The 20,694-nt window shown below is 33.8% G+C and overlaps 1 protein-coding gene across 2 annotated transcripts in view; it reads right to left on the bottom strand.

Moving 5' to 3' along the window:
* Positions 1 to 20,694, bottom strand: part of LOC144297262 (ovostatin homolog 2-like) — a 51,072-nt gene that overhangs the window by 26,716 nt on the left and 3,662 nt on the right. For both annotated transcript variants that reach the window (XM_077871118.1, XM_077871119.1), the window contains exons 6-17: positions 19,769 to 19,937; positions 19,211 to 19,295; positions 15,096 to 15,213; positions 13,103 to 13,214; positions 11,682 to 11,791; positions 11,193 to 11,351; positions 10,093 to 10,320; positions 9,240 to 9,294; positions 8,664 to 8,809; positions 8,127 to 8,276; positions 1,705 to 1,875; positions 768 to 915 (exon numbers count right to left, since the gene is read on the bottom strand). In XM_077871118.1, coding sequence (XP_077727244.1) covers positions 768 to 915; positions 1,705 to 1,875; positions 8,127 to 8,276; positions 8,664 to 8,809; positions 9,240 to 9,294; positions 10,093 to 10,320; positions 11,193 to 11,351; positions 11,682 to 11,791; positions 13,103 to 13,214; positions 15,096 to 15,213; positions 19,211 to 19,295; positions 19,769 to 19,937 — 1,651 coding nt within the window. The remainder of the gene's footprint in view (positions 1 to 767; positions 916 to 1,704; positions 1,876 to 8,126; positions 8,277 to 8,663; positions 8,810 to 9,239; positions 9,295 to 10,092; positions 10,321 to 11,192; positions 11,352 to 11,681; positions 11,792 to 13,102; positions 13,215 to 15,095; positions 15,214 to 19,210; positions 19,296 to 19,768; positions 19,938 to 20,694) is intronic.

Genomic DNA, 20,694 nt, shown 5'->3' with positions numbered 1-20,694 from the left:
CCTCACTGAGTTCACCCTTGTTTAAAGTTGTCAGGCCTTTCACTTTTCTTGAGTAGTTTTAGTACTCATCTTTATGATCATCCTAACTTCGATTACTATACTAATTCAATGTTATGTAGAAGGACTTAAGGGTGTTATTCAAGTTTTTTCAGACCTGGAATTCAGCTTCGATTTTAGTTCCACTTTGATGATCTTGTTGCATTTTGCTTCCCTGTTTAAATTTCTGTTTTGAAAATCTTCCTGGCTACTTCATTTATCCAAGACTATGGCTGACTTTTTGTGCTTACAGCCTTTCCAATAGAAAGTGGACTGGTATTTGAACATGCTTCTCTGATGCCAGCTTTTTGGCTCTCTGGGAGTTAAAATATCTTTGCCCTGAACTCTATGTATTATGGTTTATACATAATAAAGGAATAAGGGCCCTTTAAGGACACCTCATTCTTCTGTCTCATAATCACTTGTAATGACTGTCTTCCTATATCACTACACATTGCCTGCTTTCTATGCTCTTCTGATATTGTGTTCTACCAATAAAAATAAACTTTCATAGTTGAAGCAAATTTTTTCTTAAAAAAAAAAAAGCAAAACAAAACCATTTCCGGTCTGCCTTATCCTGCTTTATTCACTTGTGGATGGATTTCTAATTGTAGCCAAAGACATGGCATAATTCACATGTAAACCCCAATTTTTATAGCTTTATCCCAAATACACCCAATTCTATGAATTCTTTTAGCCATCTCCCAGATACAAAATTCTAGATTACCCACATGCAATTCTGGATGGGGCATAACTGTATATCGGTGCATATTCTTCTGGGGCTAAATATGATGGCCTAGAGAATGGCAGCCTTCCCTCCATTGAACATACTTCTGGTTTCCGGTAATGAAGATTGGTAAAGACTTTCAGACCCATGCCCTTCCAAGAAACAAACAACAAAAGAAAGTTGTGAATTTCTTTCATGTAAGATCTAAAAAAGGGCTATTAACTATATTATAATTATAAGGAGATGATAAATACAGGTGTCCTCCACTAGCAAGGTCTGGGATTTTCAAGTCACTTTTATTTGATATATGGAAAGTTTTTAGTTTGGAACAAAAATGATAAGCACTAGGATTTGTCTAGCATTTTTGTTCTAGGATTTTGCTAAGTATTTTAAATTGTTCCCCATTTAATTTGATGGGAAAAATACTTATGAGATAAGCACTATCATCACCCTAATTAACATCAAACACAAACACACATAATGCATAGTCAGTCTTGTGGAGAGCTGGGACAAACTAACATCTGTCTAATAATATGCTCTTTTTCTCCTATACGTCTAACTTCAATTATAAAGATCCCTTTGTGGAGGCCTCAGCATATCTAATTGATAGCCTAGATATAGATGGAGCCTGCACTATATTTTAGCATCTTCATTTGATGATTTCTGCATAATATTTATTGCAATAAATTTACTGTTTCATTATTTAAACATGAGGTTTCATAACTTCATTGTCACTTATTTTTAACAAAAGAGAGAAAAATCAACAAAAATTAATATCTCCTTTTTATAAGACAATTTCTGAATGATCTTTAAACAAATTATGGACACCAATCTCTACAAATAGGAAGAAAAATATACAATGAATAAAACATAGATATGCACAATGAATACTAAAATCAAAATTGAGATGAAACAATTTTTAAAATATTAAATGATCTTACCCTGAGAATATCATAGATGTCTCCATCCCCATAGTTGCTTACAGGTATGTAATACAAACCATTGTAAAACATATCCTTTTGAGGAATGCAAGCTTCAAGCTTGCCATCATCAAGGTTGAGACCATGATGGAAATAACCATATAGTTCTATATTTGGAAGCAGGCTGTACACCTATGAGAAAAATTACATGGTTCACAATGATTTTAAGTATTCCTTTTATTTTTACAAAATTGGCAAGGTTTGTGCTGTAATGATTTGTTCTTTTCTTTAAGGAAGTAACCATCACATAGAAGACATGAATAGCCACTTTTCTAAAGAAGCATCCAGATGGTTAACAGAGACATAAAGAGATGTTCAACAGCACTCATAATCAAAAAAATACTAGTCAAACCAAGATGAGATACCACCTCACACCTGTCTGAATGGCTAAAATTAACAACACAGGAAACAACAGACATTGGTGAGGATGTGGAGAAAAGGGAACCCTCTTGCACTGTTGATGTGAATGCAAACTGATGCAGCCACTCTGGAAAACGGTATGGAGATTCCTCAAAATTGAAAATAAAACTACTCTATGATCCAGCAGTTGCACTACTAGATAAATACCCAAAGGATACAAAAATACAGATTCAAAGGAGTACATAAACCCCAATGTTTATAGCAGCATTATCAACAATAGACAGACTATGGAAAGACCTCAGATGTCCACTGACTGATAAATAGATAAAAAAAGATGTGGTATATATACACAATGGAATATTACTCAGCCATCAAAAAGGATAAAATCTTGCCATTCACAATGGCATGGATGGATCTAGAGGGTATTATGCTAAGCAAAATAAGTCACTCAGAGAAAGATAAATACCATATGATTTCACTCATATGTTGAATTTAAGAAAGAAAACAGATAAATATATGGGAGGGGATAAAGAGAGAGAGGAAAATAAATCATAACAAACTCTTAAAGATAGAGAACAAATTGAGGGTGATGGGTTAGAAGGGTGATGGATATTAAGGATGGCACTTGTCATGTTGAGCACTGGCTGTTGTATGTAAATGATGAATCACTCACTGAATTCTACTCCTGAAACCACTATTGTACCCTATGTTAACTAACTAGAATTTAAATAAAAATTTTGAAGGAAAAAAAAAGCAGATCCATGATATTTAATCTAACACTTTTGAGTCAACTTATCCTTTCAGAAGAGGAAAATTTCAATTTTTTTTGAGGTGGTCAATTTCATGGTTAGGACTTCCAGCTTTGGTTAGGACTTAGGATAGCTTGTAAGAAAGAGATGACTGAAGATCTGTGGATTAATCCAAGGCCTAGTTTACAGATGATCCACAGATCTTCAGTCATCTGATCCATCCATCAGTCAGATGATCCATTGCATTTATAATGCTAGGACCCCGAGTCATCTGGTAGCTGATTCTAAATCTTCTCAAATATCCTTCCAAAACATATATAAGGTCAAAGAGAAATAATAACGCATAAATGTTATCTTTAACATTACTAGGATATAGATAATACCGTGACCTTCAAATTCCTTGTCAGTAAAGAAATTAACACCAAATTCCAACAGAGCTCCATACTTCTGAAAATCTGAGGGTATGGAAAGTTGGAGAGGGAAGGCTTAACTGAGTATAAGGAAAAAGAAGAGACTAGATGGAGAAATGAGAGGAAATACACCAAATTTACTCCAGATAAAGAAAATATAATATTCTGTATCAAAATATGAGTCCTAGTTTTTAGACTCAATATAGGATACAGGAAAGGGGATTGAAATGAATCGGCCTGGAAGTGGCAGCTCCCAAAAGCATAGCTGAAGGGAAATAGATAATTAGAGCAGGTGTGATGCCTCTTGGAAAGACAAAAAAAATATGCCAATTCTCCACCACTATTTCCTACATTAACAACATTTTTTAAAAAAGAAAATGCATTTCATTAAAATAACAGGAAAAGGCACTCTTTACTCAAGAATACTGTCCAGAAAAATATCAAGAACTGGAGAAAATTAATTCCATAGAAAATTGAATAAGATAAAATAGAAAATGCAAATTGAAACATTTTAGCCAATGTAAATTTTCTGCTAAAGAAACTAACTAACTGAATAAATAAGTACACAGAAAAGCCATCCCAAAACACTTTGTAGAAGTCAAATATTCTCAAACATTCATTTGGGGTATTAAAAAAGCACCATGAATTAGAAATTCAATAAAGAAAAATGAAAGTGAACAAAACCTAGGAAGAAATAAAATGGTAATTTATTAAAGTTGGAAATAGTCAAAATAATATCAGAAATAAACTCTATAAGAAGTTCAAGAAAAAATAGATTGAAAGAGAACTTTGAAAAGCAGCATATAAGATAGAATAAAAATGAGAGAAAAAGAAATTAAAATAAGGCATAGGCAAAGTAGTTGAATTGGAAAGCCAGCAAAGAAAATCCAGTAGAGTTACAGAGTTTTTCTAGAAAGAGGAAAATAGAAAAACTAATGTTTAAAATTATGATTCAAGACAAAATCTGGAAATGAAAGATTGAAAGATGAATTTACACAATGCATAGGTCTACTGAATATCTGGTAAAAATTCTCCCAAACAACAGATTCTGAGAGATGTTTTATTTATTTTTTATTTTTATTTTTTCTGATAGATGTTTTAATAAAACCATTAGACTTCAAATATAAAGGAAAAAAAGCCCTCAAGGCCTTCAGGCAAATAAATAAATGAGTTTTCAGTGAAATGCTAAATACAAATATTATAGAATTTCTAAAAAATGATGATGCAATTGCTATAGATCAGAATCTAAGGGATACATTAAAAGTATACCTTACTTTTTTAAAGATTTTATTTATTTATTCATGAGACACATACAGAGAGAGAGAGAGGCAGAGACACAGACAGAGGGAGAAGCAGGCTCCATGCAGGGAGCCCGACGTGGGACTCAATCCCAGGTCTCGAGGATCAGGCCCTGGGCTGAAGGCAGTGCTAAACCACTGAACCACCTAGGCTGCCCAAAAAGCATACCTTTCTGATGGCTGAGTAATATTCTATTATATACATATGCTTAAGATTCTCTTTCTCCCTCTGCCTCCTACCTCTTGTTCATACACTCTCTCTTAAAAACAAACAAACAAACAAACAAAAACCTATTTGGCTTATGTTCTTCAAAAATAGCATTTTCACAAGTGACAAAGAAAGACTGTGTTCTAGGTTAAAAGAAACTAAAGAAAAATGAGTATCTATCTAGCTATCTATCATCTATCTATCATCTATCTATCTATCTATCTATCTATCTATCTATCTATCTATCTATCTATATCTCACTTCTTTTTTATCCATTCATCTGTTGAAGAACATATCAGCTCCCTCCACAATTTGGCTATTGTGACAGTACTGCTATAAACATTGGGGGTGCAGGTGCCCCTTCGTTTCACCACATCTGTATTTTTGGGGGTAAATACTCAGTAGTGCAATTGCTGGATCATAGGGTATAGAGCACATAATTTTTAAACATCATGAGATTTCTTTGCACTTTTCAGTACAAATAAATTTGAAAGGCTATATTAAAGGCTTACTTTTTTTAGGAAAATAAAAATTGCTAAAACTGACACCAGTAGAGAAACAGTGCCTAAGCAGACTAATTTCTATAAAAGAAATAGAGGAGGTTATGAAGAAACTACCATGCACAAAAGCAACAGGCATAGGATAGTCTACCAGTTATTTCTGTTAAGGCCCAGAATAAGGCAAAAATGCTATTCCTCCTGCAATTTAACATTGTGCTGCAATTAGGTACAAAATTTAAAAAATATAGATGCATCGGGGAAAAAGAAGAAAGAACATTATCTCTATTTGCTGATATAGATCATATACCTAGAAAGCCTAGAGAACCATTGATAAACTAACTAAATCAATAAAGGAATTCAGTAAGTCAGCAAAATATAAAATTACTATGCAAAAAATACCTCCCATATACCCAAACAATAACAAGTTAGAATGTATAAGAGAAGAGAAAAATCTCATTTATAATAGCAACAAAAGAGTTAACTTGCTCATAAATAAGCTTAATAGGAAACTATATAAAAACGATTTAAAATTAAAGTTCATGAAAGACCAAAAGTACACTTAACCAGATGAAAAGACATTCCTTGTTTTTGATATGACATCTCACCATCAAGATGTAGTTAATTTGATTTATGAATACCATGCAATCACAATAAAAATATCAGTAAACTTTTTTTTTTTAGTTAGATGAGTCAAAAATAAAATTGCCATGGAAAAAAGATCAAACTTGGAAAAATAGCTCAGGAAATTCTAAAACCAAAGAGCTGAGGGATGAAGATGAGGAATTGATTCCTACCTAAAATTAATGCACACTACAAATCTTCCATAATTAAAACAGTGTGGTCCTGGCACAATAATAGATAGACCAATGAAATTGAATATAAATTCCAGAAATAAACATAATTACCAACGGAAATACAGTATATGAAAAAGGTAGTACCACAAATCAGTAAAGCAAGGATAATGTATCAATTGGATGGACATTAAATTTTAAAAAGAGAAAAATTAAATAAATGCTATTCTACACTCAAGTGGTCTGCTTGAGATTCTCTCTCTCTCTCCCTCTGCCCCACACCTTAGCACCTCCCCACTTAAAATAAAATAAATAAAATATTTAAAATTATTTAAAACTAAAAAACTTACAAAACATAATATTAAAAGTACTACAAACAATATGAATTGGAACTCATTTATATAACATGACTTACAGCGTTAATATTGCTATAGATAGTAAACAAGGGCAACTAGTTTTGGCTCTGTGTTATATTCTGGTTCACTTGAATCTTCTGGTCTGGTGAAGTGCTTCTGGAATTTTCTAATGATGGACCCTTCATGGTTTTTCCTCAAGATGGTCTTTCTAAGACCTTGCTACCTCCAGTTGTAGTAAGAATGAGCAGAAACTATTTATTCGTGTTCCATTAAACTCTTAGAAAAAAGTATATATACATTTTCCACATTTATAGGTAAGTTTATCCTTTATCTGTTGATACTTTTCTGACTCTGAAATCAGTTAGAAGCTTCTTAGCTCCAGTAAGAAATGTAAATGTACTTAACTTTTAGATTGGGGAAAAATGTACAGTTTATGTCATGGTTAATAATTGTTAGTATAGTTATTAATTAATTTTTATACTTTATATTTAAAACTAGGTCTACTTAGTATGTTGAAAACAGATTGCAAAATTGCATTTTTCAGTGAGATCTCATTTGTAAAATGCATATGCCTTCAGAAAAGAGATTTAAACAATTGCATCAGAAATGTTCATTTCTGTACAATAAAAGTCCATTTTGTGAAATAAAAAATATATGTCTAAGTGTTAAGATTATAAATGATTTTAAAGATTTCCTTCTTTATGCCTTTGGTTTTTTTGCACATTTTCTAACTACACAGGTGCTGTGGTCTGAATGTGTGCATCTTCTCAAAATACACATGTTGAAATCCTAATGCTCAATGTGATGGAATTAGGAGGGGAAGCCTTTGGGAGGTGAATTGGTCATTAATGTGAAGCCAGTAGAGAATGAGATTAATGCCCTTGTGAAAGATGCCTGAGAGATGTCCTTTGTCCCTTTCACCATGTGAGGATACAAGGAGTCTACAAAACAGAGGAGGGAACTCACCTGACCATGCTAGCTCCCTCATCTCAGAATTTCAGACTCCAGAACTGTGAGAAATCTTTTTGTTGTTTATAAGCTTCCTAGTTTGGGGTGTTTTGTTATAGCAGCTCAAATAGTTTAAAGCAACAGGTATAATTTTAATAAGAAGAAAAAATGTTAAATTATTAAATTAGTTGTAAATAGGATCATACATCTCAATATTTATATGTCCTTGTGCTAAAAAAATAAGGAAAAATATTCAACTGTTACTAATGGAAACAATTTTAATGTGAAACTCTAGAACCACTGGTCTGGAAATGCATATGAAAATATAAGATCTGGGGCAGCCCGGGTGGCTCAGTGGTTTAGCACTGCCTTCAGCCTAGGACCTGATCCTGGAGACCGGGATCGAGTCCCACGTCGGGGTCCCTGCATGGAGCCTGCTTCTCTCTCTGCCTGTGTCTCTGCCTCTCTCTCTCTGTGTCTCTCATGAATAAATAAATCTTTAAAATATGTATTTATTAAAAAAATGAATGCTTTAAAAAAAAGAAAATATAAGATCTGTTAATAGATAACAACTTTAGACTGTTTCCAAGCATATCCTTCAACACAGAGGTTTAACTCTAGATTTCAAGAAAAATAAAATATATAGTTCATGAGGGAACAAAGGGAGAAAGTATTTGATATTCTTAACATGTTTCATCTTAAATAAAAACATCAGCTGAAGGGTAAGAGGTCCGGATGAAAATGAGGAAATCAGAGAGCTTACACTTTCAGCTGACAGCTGTTGCTCTGATTTCAGTAGAAGAACACTTTTATCCACAGCCCGGAGTGCACAGAATGAGTCAGGGGCTGCTTGCAGATAGAAACTCGTATTGGAGCCCGGTAGCCCCTGGTCCTTTGAGAACTTTATGCTAACCTAGAGTGGAGGAAGGAAAAGAGAGTCAGGTAATTTAAACGATAACTTGAATAAATAAATTTGATACATGAAAAATAATTTGAATAAACTCAATCTTTTCCAAATAAGGGTTTTTAGATCGCTGTACTTATGTTTTCCCTGCCCGTTCTCACCCTTCACTCTCTTAAAGGACATCTCCTTCACCATCCTCCTACCATCTCAGTATTGGCATTGCTGCCAAAGTTATTCATTCTGCTTGGGGGTTCTTTCATTTCTAATAATTAAATTACACCAATATTTACTGTGAGATCACCACGTAAAGCTGACGGTAGTCACATAAGAAGACAACAGGGAGAAAACTGCTCGCTGCTCTCTCTCAAGACAGGCAAGAAATAGAAGAAACATCACCTTGTTTTTAAAGCACTTGTCAACCTGGAATCTCACACTGTCAGCCACGATTTCCCCACTGGGGTGAAGGGTGTAGACAAGCACGACGGCCACGGGAGCCAGATCAGCAGTGATGTTGATTGGGAATGAGAAGCTTCCTTTCCAGGCTGTGTAAATAAGAAATGTCACTAACAGATACAGTGCCCAAAGTTTTCTGGCTCATTGGCTACACTGAGCTCAAAGAGAATGGCATAGGAAGAGCAAATTGGGCTTTATTTTAAAGCTAAATCAATTATGTAATGAGAACGATGTACACAAATAAAAAAGACTGCATAATTTAGGCATTAATGATATTTAGGTTTTGGACATCACTTTTCTATAATGTGCTTGATAATCTGGCAATAACAGAAACAAGTTGAAATCTTTTTTTGAAATATTTGGAAGGATACCTTGGGCTGTACTACTGCTTTCTAGCCACTGATCAGTAACGTTAAGTCGCTCTTCCTAACCTCTTGACTCTATCCCTATAACATTTCCTTAAAAGGAAAGAAAAACGAAGGCAGAGTACATAGGAAAAAATGAATGCATTTTGTATGCCTTTGTTTCTGATGTCCTTTTGTCCACCGAGGAAGAGAGCTCCTTTTACCATCACCTGTGCAGAATAAAGAAAACACAATATTTAACATCATATACCATTTAGTAGACATTAAAAATGGGTAACAAAAAAAATGGATAATGAACGGTCTAATGATAATTCTCTTTCAAAGAGAAGGTAGCTTCTATGAACAAGTTCTAAAAGTCAACTCTGCACAACTTGGAAAAGAACACAGAAATGATGATTAATTGTAAGCCTATTATGTGCTAGAAACTTGGTGAATAATATGCAGTGCACTGTGCAAGGGGCTGTACAAAGCTCTGAATTATTTAGTCTCTCTAGCTTTGAGTAAGCCCAGTCATTTCACTTCATCACTGTTCTCTTATTTGTAAGATGGAGACATCCACAGGGCAGCAAAGTCTAGCTTTTCACCTTTCAATATGTCTGATAAGGACAGGATGGATAAATATGGGGACAGAACCAAAAGGGCTAATTTCTTTTGCTTATAAAAACGAGCCTTCCACCTTACTCTCTGGCACCTGCCTAATGTACTCTCATGGAGGGTCATAAATACTTGACATGAATTTTAATGGAGTGCTTAAAATGGACTCTGAAGAGTAAGTTTTTCAACCGTAGGGAAACTGAAATCACCTTGGATCTTTTAATGTGCTTATTCGTTTATGTGTTCATTTATTTGTTTCTGTGTTTGTTCTTAAAAGATCCAACAGTATTCACAACAAAGGGAGAAGGTCAGCTCACGCAGCTACCATGGCATGATTGACATAACTGTTCTAAGCTGCATTATGCTAAGCAGACAATTAGACAAGACCCAAGGATCCAGCAACTGAGACTTACCAAGTAGAAGAAGTTGATATTTGAATCATCCCTATATGCTTCTCCATTTAGGGAGTAATGCACAGTAACAATTTTCTGCTGATTGCATCTAAGTTGCTTTGGCTCAGGAACAATCTTCAGGAAGCTACTGGTTCGGGAGTAAAAGCGTGAAACTGAGAAATGAGCATCCATATACTCAGGTGCTAGCCAGCTGGGAGGATAGCAGCTTGGAGGAGTAATATATGCGGCCTGGTAAGAAAAGGAAAGCACAGGATCTTAGAGCTATAAAGACTTTTAAGGACAGAAATTATTTCAGAATGGAAGGCTTCTTATCTCCTCAAAGTAGGGAGGAAACTTAGCATGTAGTTGAGGTTTCTAAAATCAAGTTTTTGGAAGTAAAAAAATAACAACACTTCCTTCTTTTTTGTATATAAAACATGACCATAATTGTATATATATGTTATTAGGCCCACCCTAATTTGTTTTTATTTTGTAATTGAAGTCAGAGAATAGCCTTATACCCTGTGTCTTACAGCTGTATTTGTACACGGACAAATTGTTCAACTCCAAAATTCTGTTTAAGAAGCAGACAAATAGAAATCATAGCATGTCCCTTATCTATGCATCAGATGATCAAAGGGGAACCAAGGGCCAAATTACCTTCATGAACTATCTCTAGTTTCTCAGAGGAAAATATTGGTTGGTAAAGACTTTGTAACAATTGTACCAGGCTATTATCTCATCCTCTTAAATAAGTATTCTCCTGTGTTATTTAATGAACAAGCAAACAAATAAAATACTCTAAAGTTTAAAACTTCGTTAAAATATATTATTTTTAAAGAAGATTTATTTATTTTTAGAGAGAGGGGAGGGGCAATGAGAGAGGGAGAGAGAGTCTTAAGCAGATTCGGAGCTGAGCACGGGGCCCTTGCGGGGCTCGATCTCATGACCCTGAGATCATGACCTCAGCCAAAACCAAGAGTCAGTTGTTTAACCAACTGGACCACATAGGCACCCCTAAAATACATTCTTAATACAAGTGATCTTTTAAGAGATTCCCAATGTTCAACATTCATAACACTAATACTTTCTGGGATCTCGTCTGCTCTTTGATGTCTTACTTTCAGGTTGAACTCTGGATCGAATATATCGGAAGTGTCAATGGAGAATAGAGCTTCCCCATTCTCATCTGTGGTGTAGTTGCCTATAAATCTGTTATTGAGCTCCAATTGCAATAACTTGTTCACCATCGGTATGTTATTAGGACCGGAAAATTTAAGCTGTCCAAAAAAAAAAAAAAAAAAGCATTAATTTTTAAAACTCGAAATGTCACATTTCTAGAGAGAAAGAATTGTTCTATTCATAAAAATGATCATTTATTTGTAATTTTATGATATTCCTATAGGCAAAAAGATGTTCTATTAAATAGATAACATAAAATGGAGACATCTATAATTGTATTTATTGCTTTCTTTTCCCCAGGGACTTTTTTTGTGTATCAGATGCAGGAAGGCTGCAAGCGTGTTAGGAAAGTAGGAAAATCGTGTCCAGAAATGTTTAAAGGGCAATCCGTGATCCAAGAAAATGAAACGAAACATGTACAGACTTACAGTTCCAAGATAAGAAATTCCTCTTCTATAGAAAGGATCCATGTTCTCAAAGCTCACACTCCCGAGCAATTGGGTGATAAAAGTAGAAGCTTTTTCACTGATCTGCACACCTGTACGAAATGAAAATTACTGTGAGGGAGGATCAAGACTCTCAAAAGAAAAAATAGCTTGGAGGACATATGCAAACTTCTGTACACAGAAGTTTGTAATTCTACAGTCTTGTTCTACATTGAGAGGAGGTTCTGAATGCTTTGGAGCATGTTGCAGAATACTACTCTATATCTATCTGGTTATAATATACATCAAACTGAATAATGTAATTAATATGAAAGTATTTGAATCAGAAGAAGGAGAAAATGCTTTTAATTTCCTTTCTCTGACCATTCGACTCAGTTCTGGCTTGCAACTCCTTTTATGTCACAGACATCTCAAAAATAAGGCTTTCACTTCCTTTAAATCTTCCTTTAGCCTACCAGTTAACTCTACTTTTAGACTTTCACCAGATAAGAAAAGTATCTGACAGCAAAGTAAATAGAAATGCACTGTGGTATCAGCAAAACATGTGATAAGCAGAGGTAAACATATCTAGCTAAGTTATAACATGAATGTGACAAACATCCAGAATGAATGTCATCACATTACTGATCAAGTACACTTATATAAAGCACTTTATAAATAATATTATCCTAATCATTTTTATGTAACAAGGAATAATTAATAATTGGTTTTCTCCATCCCAAATTAAATTTCACTTTCCTCTTTTTCTTTTTTAATCTTTTAACAATTATTTATTGAGCTCCGACTATGTGCAATCTTGTAAATGTCTCAGTAATATTTTACACTTGCAAACATCTTCATTTGTATCAAACTAGAGGTTGACAAACTTCCTCTGTGAAGAGGATCTCATAGTGTTTAGTCTAAGCTTGCGAGTCACTAGGTTCACAGCTATTCAACTTTGTAATTGCAGCTTTTAAGCAAAGTAAACAAATGTGGTCCTGTTCCAATCAACTTTACATTAGTAAGCATGGAGTTGGATTTGACATTCTAGATATAAATTGTGAACTCCTATACTAAATCAAAGACTAGACCCTGGCAATTGGTTATCAACTGATTGATACAAAGTTAAAAAGTGATCCATAATTCATTTGCTTAGCTCTACTACTTCAGAAGAAAGCTCCTCAGTCTTATTGATGCAGCCACAGAAGCAGATATAAATGTATAGCATTTACATAATAAGTTTATTTTAAATATTATGAAGAAAATCTTTTTCAAAAGCAAACTTCAATTGGCCTATTGATTAATATACTCCACTTAACTCTGTTGAACAATTATTGATACCTATTTGGTGAATATTGCTAACTCAATAAACTCCTCAGTAAGCTGCATGTATCTCCAGGTTGCCCATAAAATGCGATCATTACCTGTCCCAAATTCCGTAACCGTTACAGTGGTATGAAATGACATGAAAAATCCTGAACGGTAGAGTTGGAAGACTTTTGTATTAACAATTTGAGTAACACAACCATTTCCCAACTGAAAAATGAAGAGAAGGTATAATGAAAAGATTAGGGATTCAAGAATCTTAAAAGGATGTAGAGTTTTAGTGCAGATTTCTAGCCCCCGTACCCTCACCCCATGGCTTCATCTCACAAACTTGTTGACGTGACCAGGAATTACAAAAGAAGGGGTTGGAGTTCATCAGTAATTAAAGCAAGGGGGTAATGTATACTTTACAGATTTCAGGGATACTCTACTGAAAACAATGTAGATGGGAACAAATTAAAGGATGAGTATGGAACTGAATGATATTTTGAGAATTAGAGTTTAAAATCATCTCAAGTCTTCAAGTGTATAACAACACCAAAACACTTTTTAAGGTAAACTGTTCGTTTAAAATTAGGAAAAATCTATAGATAATCTTTCATCGGTGACATCAAGAATTAGAGAAATACAGATTTAATTTTATTTTAAAATAGTGTCTATTAATTCTAAATTTAAAACTTTAGAGGGATATATTAATTCATTTGATTCTCAAAGCTGCCTAATGAGCTAGACACTATTATTACCTCCATTTATGGATGAATAAATTGAGATATAGGACGTTATATAAGCTGCCCAAGGTCACACAGATAGAAAGTGGTAGCTAGCCATTGTGCTCCTTTGAACTATCAACTATAATATTAACAACAAAAACAGATTTTACACCTATTTATAATACAAATTAAAAAGAAATGTAATCAGAAGAATCTTAATTTCCTTGAAACTAACAGAAAACATTTTTCAGTAATCCCTGAGTAGAAGAGAGAAGAATTTCTACATTAATACCAAGGAAGAAAGTGATCTGTATGAAAATCTATGGTATTAAGCTACTGTTAAAGGAAAAAATTGCTTAAAGGATAGAAGGTAATATTTATAATAAAAGTGAGTTTCAATTTCACATGAGCAGGAAAAATGGATGATTAAGAGTTCTTAAGAGGACAAATTCAAACTGATAACAAAAATATGAAAATATGCTCAAATTCATAAGTAATGCATATTGTGGTGAATATGATCAGGGATTCATTTATTTAGCAGATAACTAATGATTCCAAGCAGAAGATCAGAGACGTCAGTAGACAGTATATAAAACAAGAAAGCCAATAAGATTTTTCAAATTTAGCAATTCTGTGAATCCATGGGTGGGTAACAATTTACATAGCCTAGAGAATAAGAAAACTATTGGTAGAAATTGTTCTTCATTTTTCACCTTCTCTAGCTGAAACCTCCATTAGCCACAAAATGAAAATAGTGTTGTTGAATCCTTTCTATAAATGGAATTGTAGAGCCCAAGGGCAGACCTCCCCAAACATGTCACTTTGACATATTGATTATTTTAAATAAAAGTTATTTAAGAAACAGCCAGTGCCAGAATACTCAGACCCTCCTCATTCCCTGTGAAAGCCAGAGACAAATCTCCCATATGAAAGGCATTCTCCCTTCACTAAAAAGTAAAAAGACATCCTAACCCCTGGATAGAGGGACTTTAAAGCCCAGCAAGCTGTGGAAATGAACCCTTGTTACTTCTTTTCTAATCTACTACCTCAGCCCAAATTCTGAGTAGAATTCCCTACTAATTAAAGTTCCTAAACGTCTGTTTTCTTTATCCTGTCAATTCCTCACAAATTTGTCTCTTTGTCTAAAAAAGTATAAAAACTACCTGCCTTCGTCATTTTGTTAGATCTGTCTCATTATGGGGCCTCCGTGTACACCTAATAAAACTATTTTTTTCTCCTGTTAACCTGCTTCTTGTAAATTTAATTTGGTTCAGTGAAAGACCTTGAAAGGTAGAGGGAGACTTTTTCTTTCTCTACAGAATCAAAGAATAATCATGAAATGAACAAGAATTTTTTTTCGAGTAAAGATCATGATCTGTACCTCTTCAATAAATTGTTCACATATTTCATTGCTGTTGTTCTCACAATTCCTAGAGGAAAAAAATTCTCTGCACACCCGGATTTTGGCTTTCCCTTGCACAGGCTGGCCATACGTGTACCTGGGAGGAGAAAGTGTACATAATTATAGATGAACAATACCACGGGAATATTTTATGGGGTGCTTCAGAAATTGTATATAAAATCTGTTACCTATGACTATCCCAATGACCAAATTCAATTAGGAACCCCCATCTACTGGTGCTATTTTTCCCCACAGAATTTGGGTTAAATTAGGCATGTGATCTGTTATGAGGATTCAGCTGCTTTTAAAAAAAATCAAACGCAGGGGGCACCTGGCTGGCTCAGTTGGTAAAGCATGTGACTCCTGATTTCAGGGTACTGAGTTCAAACCCCATGATGGGCATACAGCTTACTTTAAAAACAAAAAAGGAAAGAAAGAAAAAAAATCAAATTTAAGGAAATGTAGAATCTAAAATCTCAGTAAATAGAATTTAATGATTAAATTTAGTTTTTATTTATTGTTTTTTTATTTTTAAAGATTTTTATTTATTTATTTATTTATTCATGAGAGACACACAGAGAGAGAGAGAGAGAGAGAGAGAGGCAGAGACATAGGCAGAGGGAGAAGCAAGCTCCATGCAGGGAGCCTGACGCAGGACTCGATCCTGAGTCTCGAGGATCTGGCCCTGGGCTGAAGGCAGCGCTAAACTGCTGAGCCACCCAGGCTGCCCTAAATTGAGTTTTTAAAATGATATTTTGGTTTGATAGAAATAATATTAAAAAGTTTTCTCAGCACTTTTTCTTTAGCAGAAAATATATATGCATATAAGTAACACGTGTTTTTTTTTTCTTAAAATACTTCTAGATCAATGCCTTAAATGACAATTCTCGTTATACGTTCAATAAATGAAAAAGTATGGAGATTGGCATAAACTAGATAAACTTTGATGAAAAGTATGTCCTAGGGTGGGTTGAAATAAATAACTAATTTTCTTCTAAAACAAAAACTATAACACAAGTGTTTTTAAAGTTTCAGTCAAAGGCAAATACAGTTGATTTGGGGTTTTCTTGTTACTTGAGGATTGTTTCCACTAAGATTTAGGAAAAAAAAGTTTACAAATGTGAGATTAGTAAATACTAAAATTGAATATAATTACATTTATCAATGATAATATTTTTCCTAATTGTTGAACACTAGTATATACCCGATGTTTACATATTGTTTGTTTTTTTAAGTGATCCTGAGATGTATGTATTATCTCATTGTACAGATTAGTGAATTGAGATCAAGCAACTCACTTCTCCACGTTGTAAGATATGGAATTAAAATTCAAACTGAGGTCTTTCTCTTCCCACAGTCCATGCTCTTCCCTTTCCACTAATTGGTTTTTCTCTATTTAAAAGTTCTCAGTGCTTCAGAGACTCTACCCAAATCACTAAAATCCTCTGTAAGCTCTAAATATCAATTACAGGTTTACAGCTCTAAATATCAATTACATGTAAACCTGAGGCAAGATTGGGACGCTTGGGTGGCTCAGCGGTTGAGCGTCTGCCTTTGGCTCAGAGCTTGATCCCAGGTCCCGGGGTCGAGTCCTGCATTGGGCTCCATACAGGAGCCTGCTTCTCTCTCTGCCTATGTCTCTTCCTCTCTCTCTGTGTGTCTCATGAATAAATAAATGAAATCTTAAAACAAAAACAAAAAAACCCAAAACAAAATAGAAGCAAGACTAAGCTCAGGCTATGAATGTTATACCTGCTTATATCTTAGTTCTTCTTACCAACTTTTGCTTACAAAATAAAACCCATGTTGTTGTATTATATATGGGTTAACACATGCCCATGAAATACGTAGCTTATTTTCATACAGAACAGAAAGAATAAACATTCTCCCTTTGTGATTTGAAAAGTGTTTGGTGGATACTAATGCAGTTTATTAAAGTGCCTTTGCAGTAAGTAAGTTTTCTTCCATTCTAAAAGCTTGATTCATGTCTGAGGTTCTTAATTCATCTATTTCTTACTAGGAAAACAAAATCAAATAGCCTACATGCTATGTAAAAAATGAAAAGTTATTTTGGTCTGGTCACATAGAGATATGTTATGCAAATAATACGATTTGCTGTTGTTCAGCTGTCCCAAGTTAAGTTCCAGGGAATATTAAAAAACAATGCACAGACACAGCATACACAGCCTCAAGTAGGCAATTCATTCACTCTTGTTAACTTCTAGACATATTGATTTCATTCATCATGCTCCTGTAGCCTGCCCAGAAATAACCTTATAGCCAGCAGAGCTTCTGTCTCAATTGCCTGGTCCTGTTGTAGGATATTGACATGCCATTTAATCTTAAATCTAAGTAGAATATAATGTTAAAGAAGTGTCAAGAAGTCCCAATTCTGTATCAATACCAGCTTAGCAAGTCTCATATGAAGGTGATACTTGATAAATATTTTGGCTCTCCTGATACGTGTGTTGAACATTTTTAGCATACCACCGGGCAGATGAACTATAGGTATTAACCCCATTGACAATTCTGGTTCCATGTAGGGTTTTACTAGTGTAACTAGTTTAGGATCCTGGATTTTTTGAAGCTTATATTGATTATCTCCCTATTTTTAAAAACAATCTCCATCTCTCATATATTACATTTGTGAAATTCTGGCACATGTCAGCTACTCTTTCCTGAAACAAAAAAATGCTGTTACAATTTTCCTTGAGCCCAAAAGACATTGTAAAAACTGTCAGCCTTTTACTCAATGTCTTTAAAATACTATGAATATTCTCAAAAAATACTTTGAAAATATTTAAAAAATTTTTAAAATACTTTGAAAATGCTCAAAAGTAATTTCCATGTCATCAATTAATTTAAAAGTTTAAAAAATAATATCAAATATTAATTTGCTAATTGTTTATATAAATTATAACAGAGGTCCCTTTAGCAGAGTACCTCTGAAGCCAAATAGTATTGGTTTAAATCTAATGCTAGGTCTGCCATTCAAAAGCTCCATTAGTATTGATAAATTATTTCAATTCTCTGTGTCTTATTATCTTTCTTCCTAAAATAGAGATGATAATAATAGCTCTCATAATAATAGTATTGTGATAAGAATATAAATGCTGTGCTCAACATAGTAATTGGCATTCATTAAATATTAACTATATTAATTATTATTAGAAATTTGAGAAAAGGCATCACATTTTTAAAAATATAAAAGACTTTAGAAATAATTTCCCAAAAAGGAAAATGAAAATTTCTCAAATCATAAGGGAAAAATTTTCACATTAAAGGGATTCACATTAATCCTAATTAAATTGACAAAATATCTTTATACCCCCCATGACATTTTCAAGGGCTTATTTTCTTTCTTTCTTTCTTTCTTTCTTTCTTTCTTTCTTTCTTTCTTTCTTTCTTTCTCTCTCTCTCTCTCTCTCTCTCTCTCTTTCTTTCTTTCTTCTTTCTTTTTTTCTTTTCTTTTAATGATGGTGATGATTCATTGAGGCAGATACTTCTGTATCAGCTGTTGGAATTGTAGGCTGACATAACATATTTAGTGAGTAATATGGCAATCACCTTTTGTCTTGATAATTCCAATTCTGGACATCTTTCTAGTAAGTAATTTTTAATTCAGAAGCTACTTCTTATACACTTGTACACAAAGATATATACTATAATAGTATTTCTTACTAGGAAAACAAAATCTAATAGCCTACGTGTTATATAAAAAATGAAAAGTTATTTTGGTCCAGTCACACAGAGCTATGTTTATGCAGCAAGGAATTGGAATTCATGAAACATTGGCTAATATTAAGACATGTTTTCTTAATTACAGTGGGTAGAAAAGTATGATTGCAACTGTGCAAAATACTCATAAAAGATTAGAAAAGAATACATTACAATTTAAATGGCCATTGGTAGAATTAATTATATGTAATTTCTTACCTTTTTATCTTTTTCAAATATTTTTCAATGAGAATTCGTTACTTCTCTAATAATCTTAATGTAAGAATATAAGTAATTAAAGTTACATGGTTAATTTCATTTCTCATTCTTTCTGAATTTTGTATTGACCTATGGAGTCAAATCTCCTGAATACTTACTTAGCACATACATTCACCTGGAATTCATCATCAGAAATCGTCACTGTCTGTGGTGCGTTGACCTTAACTTCAAACTTGGGCAACACTGGAAACACAAAGAAAGAGACTTCAGCCCTTACAATTGCTAGTGAGAAAAACTTATGCCAGTCATGTAACTAAGTATCCCTCTGTGCACAACATTGTCCGATGTATGCATCTGTACAGACCACATTTCAACTGCACAGTAAATGATAGTGTCTTTCCTTTCTTTTCCCTATTGTCAGAACTTTACATTAAATAAAATGTAATTATTGTAATCTTTTACGTTGTGTAGACAATTGCCTGGATTCTAGAAGAGGAGATTTTCCTAGGTAGAAGAGTCAGAGGTTAGAATCACAATACTCGGCAAGGAGTGAGTAACAAGAAAGGAGAGATTATAAAACAAAAAACCCCAAGAAAGGGAAATGACAGAAAACCAAATCAGGTCCATAGACTTTTGCCTAAATCTAACATAAAAACTGTTTTGTTCAGTCATTTGAGCTCCACATTTACACGGAACAAACATAAATAGTTAGTTACCATATCTATCAACAGTAAATTGGTGTGTCAACGTCTTTCCTGATTTTCTTTTCACAAAAATAGAGTAATCTCCAAACATTGGTTCTGAAATCAGTTGGAATGAGAGTTGGGTAATATTTTTAAAAGAGGTCACATTTTGCCACTGAAAAATCCTATTGTTTTGAGGATCCTGGAAATAAAGAAGAAATAAAAGCAAAGGTCATAAAGAGTATTATGCTTTCCTTCTTTACCTTGGGTATTTCTGTAATTATTATAAGCAAAGAAAGCTACACTTTATTAAACTAATATCACAAACTGTAAAAATAATATAACTTTCTCAGGTATCCAAATTCAATTAATATTAATATTCAATTAATATAGTATAGCTCTGTTAAGCCCCCCAACCAGATAAGAACTATAACCTGTAACAAATGCTTTGGATTTTTGTCTTTCTGAACCAGAGCTGCATAGTTAAAAAATTTAAAACTCAGTGTGCCTGCTCCAGAGTATGCTTTCCAAAGTAGAGTGGATCCACACACATGCACAGGGAGGAATTTATCCTAACAGATACTTATAGAGTGTTATTGATGTTCATTTGGTCTGTAAGTAAATTAGTCATGAATTTTCGCACTGCATGAAAGAGATGGGCAGTGGAAGTTCTACAGTAAGAAAGGATTGATAATGCCACCTTTTCTTTTTTATTTGCTTTTAGCATATTGCACCTTCTGTGAGCCTGGTTCCGTAAATTTATTGATATCATCCAGTTGTGATTAAAGAACTCCTGATTAAAAGATTTCTACAAGGAAACAAAAATGTTACTTACTACTTACTTAATTTTTTAATTGTCTTTTTCCCCTCTATGATAAATCCCATAACACTAATTTTCCAGGCTTCCTTTCAGGAAGGATTGCCCATGTAACCAATTGAATGTAAGTAGAAGTCACTGG

The sequence above is a fragment of the Canis aureus genome, chromosome 25, assembly GCF_053574225.1.
Source record: "Canis aureus isolate CA01 chromosome 25, VMU_Caureus_v.1.0, whole genome shotgun sequence".
NCBI classification, from domain to species: Eukaryota; Metazoa; Chordata; class Mammalia; order Carnivora; family Canidae; genus Canis; species Canis aureus.
The sequence above is the reverse complement of the archived record's forward strand: the minus strand, read 5'-3'. Positions and strand labels throughout refer to the sequence as shown.